The following is a 22,410-nucleotide window of genomic DNA, read 5'->3' as shown; positions in this document are numbered from 1 at the left end:
AGATAATTACTAGTAATCCTATTTTACAACTTCCAGATAATGACTTACCCTTTGAACTCTGTACAGATGCAAGTCACTATGGGTCAGGAGCAATTCTCTATCAGAGAGATAAGTCTCAACCGAAAAATAAACAATTAAGAGTAATTGGTTTTCATTCGTACACTTTCACTAAAGCTGAAACTAATTATCCAATTACTGAAAAAGAAGCTTTAGCTGTAATAAAAGCTGTGAAATACTTTCGGTCATATATTGAAGGTCGACCTTTCACCGTTCACACTGATCATATTGCACTTAAATACTTAATGAACATTGATCAGCCAACAGGCAGATTAGCTAGATGGCAAACTCGTTTGTTATCGTACGATATTACTATCAACCATAAGCCTGGAAAATTGTTAACAGATGCTGATGCTTTATCTAGATTATGTTTAGATAATAATTCCATCAATTTAGTTCAAGATTTAGAGCAGAACAAGGAAACCCCATAATAAAACCCCCACATTTTTGAAAACAATAATTTGTCTCAAGACTTTATTGATAAGTTACTTTATCGTTATCATGATGATCCTGCTAGTGGTGGTCATGATGGATGCTGGAGAACTTACATCAAGATCAAAAATCGTTTTAGATGGTCAGGGATGAAAAGCAAATTTTCGATTATGTTCGATCTTGCAACCAATGTCAAACACTCAAGACTAGACTTTCATACGATATTCCTTATTTCCCTGAGCATGCATCGGAGCCATTTAATACTGTTCATATCGACTTCGGTGAGTTGGTTAAGAAAGGTGAAGGAAGAAAAACGACAAGGTCATTTCTTTTGGTTGTTGATGAAGCTACGCGAGTTGTATCAGGAAAAGCAATGAAAGAATCAACCAAAGCGGTAATCGAATATTTAAATAACTTTAAGTTTCTTGATTCGATAAAACAATTGTGTCAGATAATGGTACCGCATTTGTCTCGAAAGAATTTCTCAAATGGTCTGAAAAGAAAAACATCAAATTGAAAAATAGTTCACCCTATCATCCCGCTTCAAACGGTTTGGTTGAAAGAAGAATGCAAGAGATAAAAATGTTTATCAAATTGTACGAAGACCACAAGTTGGGTAACTGGAAAGAGTTACTTTCATATGCTATCAAACACTCTAACAGATCATTCAACTCTTCAATTGGATGTACTCCACTATTTAAACTTTTCGGTAAATCACCATTGTTACCAGCCGATATCGAATTTGGTTTGAATGAAGAAAACTTGAAAGAAAATCCAAAACCAAGGAGGCTATTGAACTGGAACGACAGAAAAAGAATTCTCAAGCTAAAAGGCAAATACCCGAATTCAACGAAGGAGATAAAATCATGGTCAAATTTGGACACAAAGGAAAGAAAAGATTGGTTAAAGGACCATTCGTAATAACCAAAGTCATTAAATATGATGAAAACCCAAAAACATTAATATACATTAACAATGGACAAGAACAAGTTGCACATGTAGCAAACGCTTATAAATATTTTGACAGGTGTCAAAAGCTTTAAGTCCGGGCGATTGTGATGTCCCAAGACAAAGAAAAAGAAAAAAAAGTTAAAACACTTAAACCCCCATAAACCCCCACATTTACCCATAAGGCATTTTTAAAGCTTTTCTCTTACTTTCTCACTCTCTCGCTAATTACTTCGACTTATTTTCTCACTAGGATTATTTTCAATTCTAAAACAACCAATTGTAACCCCAGGCTAAGGCCAATTCTCCTATAAAAGCCGTTTCTAAGAAGATTCGACTTCACTTCGTTTTTGCTAATAAACAAGTCAGTTTAACTTTAAAATCGTTCTTTTTTGTATTTTACTTAAACAGTAATTCAAATTAACCTAAGTGTTAGTTCCCTTTTCATTTTAATTCAATAATTTCATTTATTTAATCGGGACACTACAAAATTGTCACTTCTTTGGCCCGAAAATTTCATCGTGACCTTGAACTTGATGGAAACTTTCCCTTATATCCATAAGCATTTAACCCAAAATTCATTCGTAGCAATTCAGAGAGTTTATCATGAACTGAACTATTATACCAAAGAATGTTCCTCTCTCATGTTGAACGTTTCTTTTTTTGAAGGATGTTAGTGTAACATCATTTCCGTTTTTCAATGAATGTGATCACATTTTTCATGGTCCAGTTTTGTTATCCACTGTTGATAACATTTCCCTTAGTAAGTGTTGTAAAAGATGATTAAAGCTTTATCATTATCATTTGTTACTTTTTTTGCACTTCATTCACTTAAATGTTCAAGTTTCCATTTTTATCCCTGGTAAAAGTTGCTCGACTCAAGTTTATCATGTTGCTGGTTTGGTGTTGATGAGGAGACACTGAATTTAATGGAAAGTTGAATGGACAGTAATTTGTTTCAAATGTACATCTATGGTTGACCGACTCATGGAAAATTATAAATGTCCTTAAGGGACCAAGAGAATCATGAAGATGAAGATAAGTAAATGGCCTTTCAAAATCCATGGTAACCATGAGGAATTTGAGAGATTAAAAAATGAGAATAAGAGTATCAAGTTATTCTTATTCCGTTCAGAATGAAATCAACTTCGTGATAATGAATTCTGAATGATGAAGATAATCAGATAACTATCGATAGTAAGAGAGAGAGAGAAAATAAAATTCCTGTCAAGTTGGCTGGAAACAAATCTTTCAAACCACTTTACATGATTCCAGAATGAAAAACTAAGCTTGACCTGATTGTCCAGCAATTGAATTTACAAGAATAGGTTGAGATCCTCTTGACCAAAGATTAAATAAGGTTTTAACATTTGATATGTCCTCGAATCATGTCCTAAGAGACCAAAATGGGATAAAGTTTTCAATGAAATCAAATTGATCTCAAGAACTTTTCTTCTTTTACCTTTAATCTTTATTATCAACTCGAAACTCTGAGTATAATTTGGATAACAATGATAAATCAATGTAAAGGTCAAACCAGAATTTTTCAAAAGTATGATAATCTTTTTTTCATTTCCCATTCGGGCAAATTGAAGATGAGGATAAAAGTTGAGTTCACTTTGTTAACTTGTCATCTTTCAGAATGACAGTTAGATAATTCAGATTTATCTAAAAAATTCAAGACTCATGATAATTGGGATCATTTTTTTCTTCTTCCTATTTTCAGTTTTATAACCTAATCGATTAATTATGTTATATACAACATAATCATGAGGGAAAATCTTTACTGATTCCCTGAAATTCAACCTTGGTTTTTTGCTCTATCTGATTGTGAAAATACATATATAAAATTTTTCTCAGAATTGGACAAATTTATATCTTCCTGAAATAGCCATTAACATGAGTATCATGGTCAAGCTAATATACAGACTATGACTTTTTCTCAGTCATCAATTTAACCTTGATTATTGTTATTATTTGATAATAACAATAATGTGATGAAGATGTGGATATGATGAAATTTTCATCTCTCTCTCTCTCTCTCTCTCTCTCTCTCTCTCTAGATATTGTCGAGATGAGAAATCATCTGCTTACATGGAATATGTGAGTTATAATGATAATGGTGATGATAAGTATTAGAAGATGGTGAAGATGAGGCGACTTATGTATTATATATTTTACTCAGAGTTCCAGAATCATGTAGGCGTATCGGTAAAGAGAATTGATGAAATTTGAGTCATAAGAGTTGAAGATTTGAGGGAAAATGATTCCATCATGAAGAAGATGAACACATAGATTAACAATTGAAATATATCTCATCATTTATTGACCATGATCATTCTAACTTATTATTATTATCGGTTATTGATGATTTTCTTTACCTCTTTCATTTTTCATGTTAAATTTTTGTTTCTTCTCACCATCTATTAGATTTAAAACCTTTCAACCCGATAATCTTTTTCCACCCAATAATTTAAGTCAATTCTCGTGTTAACCTGATTCAAAATCCAAATCCCATGTAACTTCATGATTACATTTCTCTTATCCTTCACTCTTCCCCAAATATCATCTTTATCATCATTACCATCATCTTCTAATCAATGTAAATTGATACTTATCATTTCATTGTAATCGATTAACAACTTGTTACTTTATTATTATCATTCTTTATCTTAATCATGACCTTACCGATCTATTCCAACCTTCATTGATAACGATTAACTTATCAGTCTTAGCTGACAAGGTCACCATTATCATGAATAATGTGATAATCTATACCAAAAGGATTATGTTAATCATTTAATGTGATTGTTAATCATGTTGCATAACTTTTAAGTGTCCAGATAGATTAGTGTCACTGGTGAGAAAAGAAGTGAAAAGTGATCGATATTGAAAACAGTCCAGAATTTCCCGCTCAAACCTTTCTGTAAACGAAAGAAAGAGAGAGAGAGAGAAAAATTTCTATTAATACTTCATCTCATCTTTGGTGTTGTTGTTTTTTTTTGCTGTCGCTTCTCAAAACGATTGAAAACTTTTCTCTCTCTCTCTCTCTCTCTCTCTCTCTCTCTCTCTCTCTCTCTCTCTCTCTCTCTCTCAGTCTTTTCTATGTAAGGTGTGTTATACTGAGATGATGATGAATCTGTTTCCATCTCATGGACATGAGAAATAAATCAGACAACCTGATTGACAGGGAAATGAACATTGATCTTGATTGTGTTCATTTTAACATTTCAACCTTCACCATCAATCCAATGGTTCAATGATTCAATGTTCAGTTGTTGTTGTTGTTTTCCCTTTTTGCTTAGACTAATACATTTTCCTTTCACCCTCTCATTGGACTCAACTTTTCGAGCCTCTTGATTTTTACCTCACTTACAACTCTCCTCAGCTCGATTATTATTGAGCTACTTGTCAGCAACAACTTTTTCCGATATTAGTTAGATAGTTTAGCTCTTTTTTAGGTTATGATAAATGTAATTCGTGTCGACCAATGTTAACATGTAACATGATGTTCATGACGATGGGAGACATATTTTTTCTTTCTCTTTTTCCATCTAATAATATTGAACATCATCTCATCTGATTGTTTCACCTTTTTGGATTTCTTTGAACATCTATGAATTCAATACATCATCTTCTATTGATGCTGTAGTGGAAGACAAAAAATAGAATATAAAGAAAAGTGGATATAAAAGTAAAATGTTATTAGATCAACAGATTAATGAACAGAAAAAATTATCTGTTCCAATTTCTGATTACGATTAAATATAAAAGATTTTCCTCAGCCAAAACATATGATTGGAATGCCTAATCATCGTGGTCATTGTTTTCTGATTTCAGCATTGGTTTGTTTGTTCAATCTCGGGCCTTTTGTTGAGATTTTATTCATAGTTCATCACAAGATGGTTCAAAAAGTACATTTGGGAGAGGCAACCAGGCCAACGCGAGGTGCAGCAATTCAGCAAGTTGGAGAGTTACCTTACCTCTGGGTTGATCCCTCGGTCAAGATCTATCGATTGTATTTGAAAAGCTCTATTGCTGGATATCTCATATGTGAGAATCGACATCGAAATCAGCTAAGGAGTGATAGACCATGGCCTCTTAATCCCGATAAAAGAGATTTGGATATCAATCATGGAATGATGTTGTTGTGTCGACATCTTTCTGAGTTCGTTCACGAAAAATATCTCACTGCTGGAGGAGATGAAGGTCACTTTTATCATGACATTTGCAATTTATTGAGAAAGGGGGATGATCGTTTTTGGATCGATTTACATCTTACATTTTGTTATGCATACAAATGCTTCAGTTGCGGATATCAAGAGATCAATGTTCCTGGTATAACTCCTCCTATTCAATTTTTGGTTCAAAAAAAATCAAGGCAGGTCAATCTGAAGGATTATCTTCTTAGTAAAGATTGGTTTAAATTTTGTTTCTTTTCTTGTGGTCGAAAAGATTGTGGAGAGCCAGTCGTTGATTTTACGGATTTTACCTTTTTGAGCTTTCCAAGTTTTGTGTTTTAAATTTCCTTCACCTGATGATTTCAAATGCTTAAGTATTGATGCCCCTGACGAGATTTATCATTCGGGATGGAATCAAGGTCATTAGTACATCGATGGAATTGGGTAAAATGAAGAGAATAGTCTTCGAGGCAACAAGATCGTTAATCAACTTTGCTGACTGGCCGCTAAAAACAAAAGGTAAAGAGTATGAATTCTATGATTATATACGACGATATTCCACGACTTGGAACAATGTCCATACTGCTGTGTTCTCAGATACAAGATCGAATGTGTATGTGAACGGATCAAGAAGTGTTCCTGCTGCAATAAAAGAATTGAACATCAGATGAAGAAGTGCTAGGGAAAAAGGAATGCTCATCGTGTACCTTTTATGAGAAGAAGAGTAATCGTGTCACCAATGAAAATGAATGCACAACCCTTGTGAAAACAGTGGAATCATCGAATAGAGAAAGAGACACGGACTTTAAGTTTGTTAAATTAGCGACCTATTCAACAATACTAATCGAATACGCGAAGTAGAAATCTGAGAACGATGACAAACAAAACAAACAAGTTCTCCGACAAAAAGTTCCTAGTAAGGCTCAACCTTTAACTTTTCACAGTTCACATCATACCTAAACAAACAATTAATATATCCAAATAATAAAATATACTAAAATTACTAACAAACAATTAAAAGAAAACAAAATAAACAATCAAAATATCAATCGTAATTATTTGAAATAACAAACAGTTAATCAGTATCTAAGCTCATATGAAGTGTCAAGTTAACGACAAATGACGCCTGGCGGTAACTGGCGGCCTTTGGACGCCGTCTCTTTGCGTTTCCTGGAATCCTGCAATGAAATCAATTTTGTTGTTCATGTAAAACGAGACAGGCTCCTTTACCCAATTCATATTTGACCTGATATTTCAGGAAAAAATATTTATTAATATATTCATTATTTATAAAGAAAACAGAACGAGCTACTTTTATACTAACTCAACAGATCCAGTCAATCAATGAGAAAAATTAAGAAAAATTATTTCCTTTTATCTGTCTCCATTTTTTAATTTATTATTTTTCTTTTTTTTGTTTTCATTACTTCTGGTCTTTTGTTGTGTGAACATCATAAGTGTCTTTTGCCCTTTTGTGAATCATGATTTTAAATGTTTTAACGCGAATTTTAGAGGTAATATTCTTTGTTCAGAGGAGCCTATTCGTGCCTTCGGAGATGAAAATTCATTGCGGCATTTCAAGAAACCAATGCCACTGACACTGAATCCAAAGTGAATTCCTTCGGTTTTTTACCTTCACTCAGGTTAACAAGAAATAGACTAATTAAGATTGAAAACCTTGGTTCTGGTTATATTCGGACATCTTTTTCAAAAAATTTTGATGATGGACATTCAGCTGACGACAAGGAGGATGATCAGGCTGAGGATGATTCTGATGAGGATGGTCAGGATAAACCCCGTGTTTTTTTTAAATCAACGAGTAATCCGCAAGAAATTTCTGTCGCGTGTTCATCGACTTTCAGTGCCGTTATTTTCTCCCTGCAAAATGGATTTAGAGTTGGTGTTCTCCGCCGTCTTTAAGGTACATCATTGGTCTGCCATTGTATTGGCCGCCTTAGACCTGATGATATTCGGTGGGTTTGATCTCCGAAAGACTAATATTTCCCCTGTTAATGAAATCATTTTTCTCGGAGATTTCAACATAGAGAATTTGTTTTTCGACAAGAAAGCCCACGTTAAAAGAGAAAAAAATTCAGTGCTTCTTATTTATATTCTTAATCTCTACAATTTAACACCAATCAATGATGCACCGACATGGAACAATTATTCGTTAGATTATATTTGTTATAGCCCTAATTAAATCAAGTCGCAGGAAAATCTACCCATAAAGCTTAAGACTTCTTCTGACCATGAACCACTTTATTGCCAGTTCGTTTTTGATGTTCTTAGCAAAGATTCACCAAAACTGGCACAATTAATTAATAGATAATCTCTAGTTGGTTTGAAGGATCTTTTTGAACTACGAAAACAGACTGCTCAATAATTATTGGCAAAACCTGGATGTGTGGATGCTGGTAGGAAGTTCATTCGTAGTGCTCAAGAAGAGAAAGATAATGGTGCTTCTGCTTGATTTTAGTCAAACTGAATGAGTTGATAAAATTTCCAATACCAATTTGTAAAAATCTTGCATAGAATTATTCAGGCACTGCCTGACAACGGACCGTCGCTACAGCTATTAATGAAAATGATTTATTAAAAAGAGAAATGAAATCTAAGGAATATAAGAAATATAAAATCGATTAAGATGCTGTAAAGTATTATTATCTTCCGTCACTTGATAATCGCCAGCTGTCCTATATATATGTGTGTATATATGTATAAGAAAAGTTTGTATCTCAGCCGCGCTTATCTTAGTTGGCGGAATATCATCAAATTTAAGACTTAAGTGTAACTTTTCTTCCACACGAAGACCTTAAAATGACCTTCGGAAAATGACCTCAATGACTTTGAAAATCGTAAGGTCGAGCGCTTCAATTCTGTTCAGTCCTCTGGTCAAGTCTGACATTCATATGACTTTTAGTTCTGGAGATATTCAGTGTAATAGCCATAGTGGATAAAAAATGCCCTGTATTAGTCTCTCAGGACCTTTCTGCAAAATTTGTCTTTAGTTTTTTCGAATCGCGCGCCAAAAAAATGACCGAAAAATTTGGTCCAGAGAGGAACCTCGGCCCAGAGATGGTATTTGTATTAATATAACTACTGTTTTGAAATTCAAATGCGATATTTTCATCGCAGTTTTCATGAAGTAATGAGATTGTGAACTATCACCAGATTATAATATAAGATGAAAAAAAGTAAATTGAAACTTCCTGGAAATAGTTGAAGGTGAAAGTTAATGATTACATGGGAAATTATTGGAGCATCGTATCAATATTACCTTCGTTATTGATTTATTGGTAAATGATTCGACTAATTGGTTCGATTTAATTAACCATAAAATTAGTGAACAATATGATAGACAAATTTTCATGAGAAAGTAAAAGTAAAATTTACTCAATCTAACAATCAACTGAATTCATTATTATTATGGAGATTTTCATAAACATGAGGTAAATGTTGATAAAACAAAACAAATGAACAAATATTATATTTAAACGAGTTATTTATGAGTAAATTGAAATGAAAATTCAGCAAATGATGACAAGAATTTATCATGATAATCATGCTTAATATTTTTGAATGTTGAAGAGAATTGAACTCTCCTCCACCGTTTCCAATGATTCAGTTAGTCTGTCTTTGGAATCAACCCTGAATTTTAAAATTTCTGCCCTGAAGTATGATGATTTCAAATGAATTTAATTTACAATCAACATAATCATTCAAGTTAATTTGTATAAGTGAACTTTTTTTTCACAATCATGATAAACAAACTGAAACAAAGTACAACTGCAAGGTAATAGTATCACATTTTCATGATGATACATGTAAATATTATGTACAATGAATACTTTTCCAACCATTGAATAGTTTATTTCTATCGGAACTTTTTTTTCTTCTCATGATGATGAAAAAAGAAGAAAAAAATCCAGATACAATTGACATTTTCTGCTCTTTTCTAAGATAAAACTCATGGATAATGGAGTCTTCGTCAATGTGAATCATGAATTTGAATCAATCTAAAAAGTTCCAAATTCTCGCTGATATTTCATATTAAATTTCCAATTACAAGTTTTATAATATTATTCGTTTACAAACAAATCAACTACTCTCCAAGAAAAAAAACAACAGTAGTTAATCCCAATAGGGATTATCTTTTTTAAATCCATCACAATCCAAGTCGAATCATCATGTTAGAAGCAAATGAGTGAAACTACTGATTATCATGATGAAATTTCAGCTCAACTGAGCATCAGGTAAAAGATTGAGAAGTAAAATGTTCAACTATTACATCCAAGTTAATATTTCCATCTCTTTACTGAGTCTTTTTAATGTGTTAAAACCTTTTCATCATCATCAGAATTCATTATGATGAAGATAATCAGTTCACAAAAAGTAAGTTCTAAGCTATTTTAGCTAATTATGGGAGAATTATTTATCAATATATATTCAGTAGATTCTACCGGGTGGAAAGATTACCCTCATCTACCCTTGCAATGTCTGTTCATAAATTCATCATCATGTTTGATATAATCTTCCAAGCTATTACCTTTGAATGATGATTAGAATCTGTTGTTCATATTGTTATCCTCTTCTCGCCAACACCCTTAACATATACAACTACTAATATTATCAAGATTATCGTTACTTTGATGAGATTGATGAGTTTGTTTATTTATTATTGTTTAGTTAACTCATTTACTTGCCTTCATAATTGTTAATATTATCAAGATTGAATATTATTTAATGAACTGTATTGTTCAAATGCTTAAATCATGTTATATTATGAAAGCTACAAAGTAATTATTATTATCAATGAACGAGAAACAAATCACCCAACGATTTTATCACTCCCAACAGGTCTATGATCTTAATTGTAACAACTCACCATAAACTACCATTAGAATAGCTCTTAATTGTTTCCTTCAATGTTATTAAACAACATGAAAATATCTTTTCACCTAAAGATGTGATTTAAATTAGTAATAGATTCATATTTCCACCTAACCTGGTTAACTTAATTTTGAAAACTTTTGTTATCGAATGTTATTTGTTATAATTTTCGAGGTGAATGTTGTAAGTTTTTGGACCCAGAATGAGATCATGGGGTAGAACGATAAATAGACCTTGTGATGAAATTTTAAAGTGAAATTGAAAGTCCAAGTTGTATAAGAATTGAATATGGACTCGAGAAGGGAAAAAAATCAAAGGATAAAAATCAAGATCATGTTAAGAATGTAAATGGAAAGGTGAACAATTCACCGAATAGGAAATGATGATGATGATGATCATTTTGAAGATGATGGAGTAGAAGGTGAAAAATACGAAGAGAAAAGATGGACAGGATGATGAGGAAGAGAAAAAAAGGATGAGGAAGATAATGTGTAGTTAATCGAGAAAAATAACAATCTATCATTTCTAGATGACTTACATTAGATTATCTTGCCTTTTCTCTCTTTGCTTTTCTTGCATCGGTTACCAAAGAGAAAGAGAGAGCAGCTCAAATTTAGAACTATCTCTTAAATGATCTTGGAACTTTTTTTTCAGAATATCGCAAATAATGAGATAGAGAAAACGAGAACGAAAAAAGTTCTAAGCACCAAAGAAGATTAGAAAAAAACCCGATCACCTTCAATAACCTTTTCTTATCTTTTGATGTAACTATAAAGGTGAAAAAAAAGTTTCTCTTTCATTATGAGAGTACAAAGTAATAGATTAAATTGATTCGTGAATGATGAATGAATCTCGTGTATTAGTTTAATAAGAAGTGAGAAAATGTTTCCATAAGTTTTTGTCCACGTTGAAACTTTTCCAGTCTTATTATTGTGCTCAAATGTCTCCTAGACAAAGATTCAACAATTCTGACCAAAAATATGATATTCACTATCAAGGTTACCATGGTTATATTCAGATTATCTCTCTGGAGGAAATTGAGGCAAAGATAAATATAAAAAAAGAGTAGATGGTTGGAAGGTAGTAAGTGGAAAGCTTTTGGATATGAAGAGCATAAAATGTGTGTAAATCTTTTCAAGTGGACACTCGAATTGGACTCTGGTGAGTCAACATTAAATATCTTTCGCTTAAAGGTTACTTTAAGATTCCACTTCCTCTTCAATCTCTCTCTCTCTCTCTCTCTCTCTCTCTCTCTCTCTCTCTCTCTCTCTCTCTCTCTCTCTCTCTCTCTTCATCTTCTATGAATTTACATTGGACTATCTCCCTATAGTCTTGTATTTTGCGATTATCATGCATTATTATTTGAGCAATTCTATGGCCTCTTTTTGAGACGATATCAGGGAATGGAAAAAAAGTTCGAACCTTTGAATATCACCTCGAGTTAAATTGAACTTGAAATAATCTCGAAACACCTTAGGTGAAAGGCAATCGAGGTCAATAAGTTGTTAGTAAACTTAATGATTGGTTGATACTTTTTTGTTTTCTGATGTTTTTTTTTATTTTTCATGAATTAACCGTAAAGGTGAAATGATGAACATGTTGATGCCAATGACAGTCTACGATGATAAATCCTTGGTATTTAGATGAATTTACTTCTGATGAAATGAACTTTTCTTCTTCTTCATCACATTTCTCATTCTGATCCACATCTTTCATCTTAAGTCTTTTCTTTTTCTCTTCATCTCTTTCTTCATCATTCTCTTCACTTTTATTCTGAAACAATGTGTGAGCAACATGATGAAAATGAGTTACTTTTTCCCTCTGAAAGGATAAATTCTATATACTAAAGGATATAATAATAAAACATCGCGGGCTTTGGTCAATTGAGAACAAAAAAGTGACACTGCAAATAATGTATTATAAGAAACATTCATTATCTCAATTAATAATTTGATCACTCACATTAAAGATAAATTGTAACATCATATTGTTACAATCAACTTTAATTGGGTTCAATGTAACTTACTTTCTAAGAAAGATGCTAACTAATTCTCTGTGCTTGTCATGAGGATACCAACAATTTGTTGATTGTTACAATTGAAAAATTTCAAAACTGTACCACAATTCACGGAATGGTTAACACACACAATAAATTCTTATGATGATCGGGTTAAGAAATCAAAATTAATAACATCAAATTAGTTCATTCGTGTGTTTAAGGTTAGATTCAAGTGGAAATAAATTTAAAACTTTTGCTCTATTTCTTTGTGAGCTGCAATGAAATCTCATCTCTAATATCAACAGAATTTTCTTTATGAATTGCGATTTGCTGCAATTCAATAGTTTTCACTTTAAGGAAAATAGTTCAAATACTAACCTGAGCTTATGATTTAATCGTAATACCGGCGAGCATGAGGTGAAGATTTCCACCTACATAGCTATTCATCTACATTCATAACTCTTGAAACATTTGCTTTTACCAGTTAAACTTGAGACTTGAACTGATCTAAGTTGGGGAAACTGTAGGGGAAAAAGCTTCAAGGTCATTGGTTAAATTTTTCGAATAGCACATTCAAAGGTCATTCGACGACTTTTTTTTTGGAAAATATCCCATCAAATTAGTCGAATTGTTAATCGTTGGTTAGTGCAATAGGAAGAAGACTTGAATAAACGATGAGAGCGACGAGTAAATTTATGCTTATTCGATATTAAAATTTCCAACAATGTTTATACAACGAGAGTATCTTAATTACTGATGGAAATGTTTTTAACTTTCAAATTGATACTAAAATCTGTGATTCCTTTATGAACATTATCTCATTCTAATCATGAAGTATCATGAAAAGCTGGATAAAGAGAAGGCGAAATTACCAGGGGTTAGATGAAAACACATTAATTTGAAACTATTTTCTCATTCATCAAGAAACTAATGTTCAAATTTCTTGATTCAAGCATAGAAAAAAACGTTCTAAGAACCAAGAAAAATGAAGATTCGAGTGAGAGAGAGAGTTGAAACCATGATTACTTTAAGATCGATAAAAGATGGCGTTCCAAAGAGGAGGAAATCGTGATGATAATGATGAGAGAGGCAAAGAGGGTGAAAGTGAAATTGATGTTATATAATAATGATAATAATAAGATAAACAGCCAATCCTTGATTTTTTTGCTCATTGAAATTTCAGCTTGAAAACTGATTTCGTGTTAGTAAAGGAAAAAAGTTCAGCAAATTCTTTCGAACTTCAAAGTTTCTGTTCTGTTTCTTAATCCAACTTACTTTCCTTAAGATCTATTGCCATAGGTGATTCACTGGGATGGAGATCCGATCATGAATTGAAAGTCATTTAAACAATCAACATTTAATTTTTCTTAATTAATTAATGAATTTTTTTTGAAATCATTAATCAGAATTAATCATTATGCTGGAATATCCATTAATTGAGTAACTAATGTTTTCACATTAAGTGTCGAAATTTGTTATTAAACTGTCGTGATATTTAAACGATGATAACATGATAATATTCATGTAATACAATTTAATTGAACATCAATTCATCATCAGCTGATTCCCTAAGCTGAAATTAATTATTGTCTAATGTTAATAATCAACACATTGAATAAAATGATTATTAAATAAAACAATAGAAGTACAAATAATAATAATAAAAGGGATGGGGAAAAAATTTTCAAGAAAAATCATCAACATGATAAAGATTATCATCATCATCATTAATTGAGAGACTGGGTGAGTTGATAATGATGATGATCATGATGATCATGTTAATGAGAAATTGGTCTTAGTTGAAAAGGAGTGGGTGGAGGATGAAGATGAGGAGAGATGATAATGATCATCTGAATGGTGAGAGGCACATTAAGATCCATCAATTTTGATTAAAATCTAATAATCGGGTTCACATGAGATCTGAACTGTTCAGTTGATTTTATCGTTATCCTTTTCTTGTTTTTGTCCCTTAGTTGCCACTCTGAGCAAGTGAGTTAGGGAGCAAATGAATGAAACTACGTGAGTGAGTTAAATTATGCTTATGAAACTGTATTTATATGGGAGAGGATATTGGGGTGGGAAGAGGGAGAGGGAGAGAGAGAGAGAAACGAATCAATTAGATGATCAGAGTTTATCAGGAACAATTCATATATTCAATTCATTTTGATGGTGATGATGAGCCAGAAATAAATGATAACAGTTTTCATAATGATAGTTATGAGGATGTTTATGATAATAAATTAATAACAGAATCAAGTCCCTTTCACCTTATCGTATTGCTAAATTTTCATTTAGTTTGATTCTAAATGAAGAGAAATTGTTGACAAATAGAATAATGAAAAAGCTCTTACAGTTATCATCTTTTATCATCATGATAACTTAAGATGATGATTATAACCATTTATCCATTCAAATTCAATTCCCCAGATATTAATACTAATTCAGTTTCTATTTTTGTACCAATGGTATAAAAGTTTTTCTCCTATTCTGGATAGTTTTCAGAACTTTTCCATCGAAATTAATAATCAACAGAGAGAGAATTTAATAATTGATTGGACAATTAAGATGAATAAACGATGGATAAACAATTAAACATTACTGAATTTTCAAGCGTATGACTTAATTAATCATGATGATAAACAGCTCAATCGTTTTCAGAACTTTTTTTTTGATAAATTTGCGTTCGAATTTAAAATTTGATAAAAAATAAACTAATCATTTTGTTTTCATCTTCTCTCGACAGATTTGGAGGGTTATATCGTTCTACTCGGGGGCAGGGCGATTCTCCCATGTAATATAAGTAAGCCGAATAGTGATAGCTCCCTGGTCGCGGTACTCTGGTATCATGGCGATAATAAGAATCCAATTTACACGTTAGATGCTCGTTCAGGTAAACCAGAGACGATGAAACATTTTTCCAGTGAAAACCTTAGAAATCGAGCATTTTTCAACCTTACCCATCCTCTTTCATACCTTCGCCTTGAACCGGTAACCGAGGTCGATACTGGTGAGTATCGATGTCGAGTTGACTTCAAACGAGGTCGAACCATAAATCAAAATGTTTATCTAAATGTTATCGGTAAGTTTTTTTTTTATCTTTGTCTTTGTTTCTGAAAATCCTTATCCATTCATGATAATTGTTCATATATGATAAAGGAAAAGTTCAATTGTTTTAAAGACAATGAGAATTAAATAATTAAATTTTATATCTCGTTTATGATTTGATAATCACAATTGTCTTTTTTTGTTTTAATCATTTGAGTAAACAGTTAATTTGAATTAATTGTTCAACTTTTTGATTTTAAATGTCATGTTATTACTTGTTTTTCAAATGGATTTAGTTAATTAATCACAGTTAATCATAATTAACTTTATTGTTTATACAGTCCTCGGCAAAAGTTTAAGGACAATGATTTAAGTTGAATTAAATTAAATTTTTCGCCATTAATGGTTGTCAATCGGGAATTAATTGTTAGGGATGAGGTCCCATAAGCATGTTGATCGTAAACAATAACAAAAACAAAAATATTTAGTCTAATTAAATTAGTGATTAACTAATTAAGATCATTAGTTAAAATTAACATTGAAGTTTTCTCGGCAAAAGTTTAAGGACAATCGCGATTATCAGGCTACTTTTTGAGGTAAGGGTCAAATGATAACTTATTTTCTGGCTACAAAATTGGCAAACAAATAATTATTATTAATATTTAATTTTCTTATGAATTTAAAGAAATGCCAAAGGCCAAACAATTAACGCAATCCGAAAAGGATCAAATTGACCTTTTGGTTCGGTTACATCCTGAATGGACTCAAACTAAAATTGCTGAATCGATTGGAAGGTCACGTCAGGTAATTTCTAGTTACTTGAAGAGTCCAGAGACACACGGGACAGGTAAAAGAACAGGTAGACCAAAAATTACTTCGGCTCGAGACGATCGAGCGATTATTAATTCGGCCTCAAAGTGGAAAAAAAGTTGTTCTGAGATTCAGAAAGAATTGGAACTAAATGTTAGTGTCTCAACAATTAATAGACGGCTGAGGAATGAGCAGAATATCAAATACGCTAAGCATAAATCGAAGCCAATTCTATCAGCCGAGCATAAAAAAAAACGGCTTGAGTTTGCATTGAAAATGGTAAGCGCTTCGAGATCCCACTGGGACTCGATTATATTTTCTGATGAGAAGAAGTGGAACTTGGATGGACCTGATGGAATTAAAAGTTTTTGGTTCGATTTAAGAAAAGAAAAGACTATTTTCTCAAAGAGACATTCAGGAGGCGGCGGTGTTATGGTTTGGGCTGGATTTTCAGCTGGTGGGGCTACCGAAATTGCTTTTTGCAAGCCGAAAATGACCTCAGCCGATTACCAAGATATTCTAGGTGAATATCTTTTACCAGTTGGTCCTCTTATTACCAGCGGTGAATATCTTTTCATGCACGATAATGCACCTATTCACCGCTCATTAGCCACAAAATCTTGGCTTGAGGTCAATGAGGTCAAAACTTTTGCTTGGCCAGCACTTTCCCCAGACCTCAATCCAATTGAAAACCTTTGGGGTTGGTTAACTAAAAAAGTTTACGAAAATGGTCGACAATTTACTTCGATTCACGATTTGAAATCGAAAATTATCGAAAAGTGGGCTGAGGTGACCCCTGAACTTAGAGAAAGTTTAATTTCTTCTATGAAAGATCGTATGATCAAGGTAATCCAAAATCGAGGAGGTTCGATTGAATATTAAATAAATTTTCGTTAATTAACTTAATTGTCTTTAAACTTTTGACGAGTTTCATTCAATGGAAAGAAAATAATTATCTGATTAGTACCTAATCTAATTAATATTAGTTTTTTCTTTCATATGATAATCAAACTAACAACATTTAATTTTATTTTGGCGAAAAAAAAATTAAGTTTGATTCGATCAGAATCAAAGCTACAATCAATTGATTGTTGTCCTTAAACTTTTGCCGAGGACTGTATATTCATACGGAAAAGGTTATTCAAACAATTTAGTATGTATTCAGTTAATTGTGAGATATAAGATAATTTTTTTCATTTGCTCAAAATGTTAACAATTAATGTTAATTTTGAGTCAAAAAAAATTACACAGTTTCAATTTCAATTAATGTTTTTATGCAAAACAATCAGCTAATTGTTCACACAGAAACTAAATCAAAAATGAATTAATTAGTTTCTCGGTAACAATCAAATTCAATTTGATCTTGTATGTGTTTACATTGTTTCCAATTAACTTGAGAGATTAAAACAGTTGCACAATTTACAATCAAATTAAAAGTTAATTATCGGCAATCTGAAAACTGAAATAATCGATCAATTTATAATCTCAATGTTACCCAATTGATTAGATTCTGATAACCATATGAATTTTGTAGGGATAAGATAAGAACACAAATTCAATTGATTAATCCTAATCCCTATCAAAGGATTAAAAAAATTTACTCTCAAGGATATTATTGGTTTCGGAGCTTTGATTTGTCAAAGGATTAACTTTAGGGATTAAAGATGATTTAACTGACCAAAACTCGAGATCGAAACAAAGAAAAAAGTTTTTCTCTTTTTCAACTCTTTCGATTTTAATGGAAACTAATAATTTCTCAGAACCGTTAATCCAACGAAAAGCAAATAAAAACATTACATTCACATAAAGAACAAAAAAAAAATTCTCTCAGCGAATTGACTTTTCGACGTAATATTATTATTAGAACTTTATTTTTTTCGAACCTCAAAATTTTCATCATGATATTAATTCATTTGCTGATTAACTTTTTCATGGTTAAATTTTCAGTGCCTATATCAAGAGTAACCATTCATGATGATGAACGAAACATTATCAAGGATGTTGCTGGTCCATTTAATGAAGATTCTTGGGTTAATTTAACCTGTTCATCTGATAGAGGTAAGAGTTTCAATTAATCATCATAGTGATTAACTGGTATCGCTGATTTCTGAGCACTAATCAGAGATTAATTTTAAATGTTTCCATTTACATAATTGATTATATCAATTGGTGAAATATTCACTACTTTGAATATGTTCAAATATCATCAGGTGATAATTTAATCATAATCAATCAGGTTAATCAATCTTTTCATTATTTGAGTTTAATTGCTTCTCGTTGTTTCCATGAAGATTAATCCAGATTATGTCTCATAAATTATCATCTTACCTATGGGATTATCTTTGATTATGTTATCAATTTTTGCTACTGATTTGATTCACGATTTAATCTCGTTTCGTTTTCACCATATATTAACTAATTGTGAATTCAGAATATTATTTATATATTCTGGACCTTATGGTTACTTCTCATAGGAAATTTCTCTGTGAATTTGTATGAGTGAATAGATGATGATCATGGTACTTGGAATAAATCTTGCTATTTGAAAGAAAGAAAGATATTAAATAAGATAAAGGTGAATAAGAAAATCGAACAGAATTTTTATGTTTTCTTTTCTAAATCTGAGAGAAACTTTGAGATAATCATCTTGCATCTTCTTCTTCTTGCAATACTTATCATCACCATTAAGATTGGATAATCATGAGTCTTACCATGGGCTATGAGAACTTTTATCAAATTCGCTTTTTCTAACTCAGATAATTATTCAGAGGAAACATCATCTTTCGAGCATAAAATATATACCATATGAGAGGCAAGAAGAAGAAGAAAAAAGAATCAGTTTCATCCACATTTAGGCGAAATTCATCAAATTCAGATTAATCTGAATATTCAAAGGGGGGACAGTTAACGATAATGATTAAGACTAATGATGTTCGATAATGATAATTGAATAGTATTGAGAACGAATCGGAAAGTTGATCAAAGTTTAACCAAGAGAAAGAAGGAAAAAAGTTTCAATGAGAAGAAATTTTTTTCGATTTTCATTTCGATTTTCATCGTGAAATTTTCATTTCTAATTTTGACCACAGGTAATCCACCCCCAAGACTTACCTGGTGGAAAGGAAGTGACCTTATTGATGATAGTTATCATCAAAGTGATAATGGAATTAGTATTAATACAATCACATTTCAAGTACAACGGAACAATTTAATGTCTATTCTTACCTGTCGAGCCTTAAATAACAATTTAACCACACCTTTAATTCAAAACGTTGCCATTGATATGAACCGTAAGTAAATCAACAATCCTTTAATTAACCAATTAACTAATCATCATAATTATCCATAAATTCATCAACAAGTAATCATTTGATTCATGAATTGTTTACTTCCGATTATCATTTATGAATCATCATTATCACCTTCAGAATCTATGAGGTTATCCTGTTAATTGTTTACTCTCAATTTGTAATTTATTTTCCAGTTTAATCAATCATTAATTAAGATCGATATTGTTGACTTTACTTTGGATGATCAAGTAAATTATCAGTGATTTTCATGAGCGATGATTAAATTAATTGTTACCTGAAGTTTTACTCATTGAAGAGGGGCTAAAGTCAAAATTACCTTTTTCTTGGATAAAAAATGATTAATAACATTTACTGTTTAATTATCCGTTACACTAATGATGGAAATAAATTATTATGATTAAATTATTTGATTAATTGGGTTGGAAACTTTAAACAATTTAAACTTTTCAATTAATCGTGAGTGTTGGTTGTCCATCCAACCACAATGATTAAATTCATGATTCGTTATTTATTGTTAATTGTCACACACATTAACAAAAAGTTAACTATGATTACATGATTAGTCAAATACTATCAAAAACAATTAACCAACAATCAACATATTATAATAATAGTTAATATCTCAATGATCATGATGATTAAAAAAAATGGTTACAATGTAAACTGAATGTTTAATGATTAAGTTAATTAACTTTCAAGCCAATGATTTAACTCACGATGATAACAATTTATCATCAATTCAATTAACCAGAAAATTGAATGTAACAATTTGTTAATAGAGTCTAAATTGCTCTTCTTTTTCTTAAACATCATCAACCGTTAATTATAATTAAGCTAAGTTTCAATGATTAAGATTGAAACAATTTACTTTTTTACTCTGCTCACACAATCTAATCAACTTTTAATTGTTGTATATCCATTGAACTAATAGATTTAAATTAGATTTGAAGTTAAGCCAATTTGGCCAATGTGATTTAATTTGATTATCATTTGTATTATCATTTTGTGTTTAATCATCTTCAACCTTATTGCTTAATTGTAATCAGGCTAATTACAATCATCTGGAAACAGTTTGTCTTTGATTTAATTTTAATTACAATGTATCAAACCAGTAACAATTTACTGATTATTATTAGGTTGATGTTCATCATTAGAAAATTAAATAAACATGCTATTCATTGATTGTTAATTACATGTTAGTTAATCTCATCTAACAGTTAATCAAATCCAAATAGTAGCTCATTCATTATTATCATCATAGTGAAAGGTTATCATTAACTACTTTTAGTGGATTCAAGTTTTAATCATAATTAAAGTACTAACAATCAGCTAGTTAATTGTTAACCAACTGATATGGACAATTAATAAATACTGAACTTTTCTTACCGGTAAATCCAATTCCATGGGAAAATTAGCAAATTCTGAGCTCTGTGAACTTCAAATACGAAGCATCAACAAATACATAGATTTATATGGAAGGAGGATTTTTAAATGACCTTTGATGATTTTTCTTCCAACCAATGACCTTGATCTGATCAGAAACTAATTTGTTGAAGTCTAAAGTGTCACTTAGTTATCAATTGCTCTAAATTTAGCTATTAGATGTGGATAATCAATAAATAACAGAATAATTAGTAATTTCTGTTTGATCAATGAAGAAAAGGTAACACGACATTTATCCAATAATTTATACGGAGATACATTTACTAATTGTAATGAACGTACTTGAATAATGGTCAATAATGTTGATCTTCAATTATTTTACAAAGATAATGATTCTTTACCTGATATACATAATTCATTGTAAACTCGTTAGATGATTTACCTTTTCATCATCAGTATTTTCACCAAGTTCTTAAAGCCTTTTGTTCATCTTACTTTCTCTCATCATCATTATCCATGGTGACATTATTTTCCTCTAATTCCCATAAGTCTCATGATCATTTTTCGTCATTGTCGTTGAGGTTAAATCGATGGAATAAGAAGAAGAAGGTAAAATTAAGAACCTGGAATTGATGAAGAGTGAACGAGATGAAAAAGGAATTGAAGAGAATGGACTAGAGAAGAGAGAGAAATAAAAAGTTCTGTTCAATGATTTTCTCTTTTTCGTCTTCCTGGTGACATAATATAGAATGTTAGTTGATGGTGAAAAGGACCACAAAAGCATGTCTATCATGGGGATGAGGGTTAAAGTGGAATAGTGATGAGAAAAGGCACTGATTACATGAGCTTAGAAAGTTCTGATATTATTTTGATTTTCTCACGGGAATTTTTAAACTTTATGTTCATTTCAAACTCTCTTTCTAACCAGAACAATTTTCAACGAAGAACAAGGTCAAAGGTGGTAAAATATTCTCAACCCTATGATACCCTTTCCAGTGTGGGAGGAGGATAAGTGGTCAATAGTAGTGTTAATACATGTGTAACTAAAAAACTGCGAATATCTTTTTGTACATTATATTATATGTGACGTTCAACATATTAATAACTACGTGACACTTTTATATTTTCAATGAGAAAGAATAAAAAAAAGGATCCAAAGAAAAAACTATCAAACTGAACACAGAATTACAGAATCAGAACTGGCTGAACATTCAGACTGAATCAAAAAATTATATACATACAATCAACTTCCATGTTTCCACCTTCTTTATCAACTCCCATCATCATGTTACCAAGACACACAGCAAAGTAAATTACAATAATAATAATAATAATAATTACTAATATTGATGAA

General features: G+C 31.3%; 1 protein-coding gene across 1 annotated transcript in view; it reads left to right on the top strand.

Annotated features, from left to right (window-relative positions):
• The window catches only part of LOC128395708 (synaptogenesis protein syg-2-like), a 69,910-nt gene that overhangs the window by 24,989 nt on the left and 22,511 nt on the right, over positions 1–22,410 (top strand). Inside the window, exons 2-4 of the mRNA XM_053356183.1 lie at positions 15,251–15,586; positions 18,310–18,420; positions 19,452–19,652. Of these exons, the coding sequence (XP_053212158.1) occupies positions 15,251–15,586; positions 18,310–18,420; positions 19,452–19,652 (648 nt within the window). The remainder of the gene's footprint in view (positions 1–15,250; positions 15,587–18,309; positions 18,421–19,451; positions 19,653–22,410) is intronic.

This window comes from Panonychus citri, unplaced genomic scaffold, assembly GCF_014898815.1.
Source record: "Panonychus citri isolate SS breed McGregor unplaced genomic scaffold, ASM1489881v1 Contig00023, whole genome shotgun sequence".
NCBI lineage: Eukaryota > Metazoa > Arthropoda > Arachnida > Trombidiformes > Tetranychidae > Panonychus > Panonychus citri.
The sequence above is the reverse complement of the archived record's forward strand: the minus strand, read 5'-3'. Positions and strand labels throughout refer to the sequence as shown.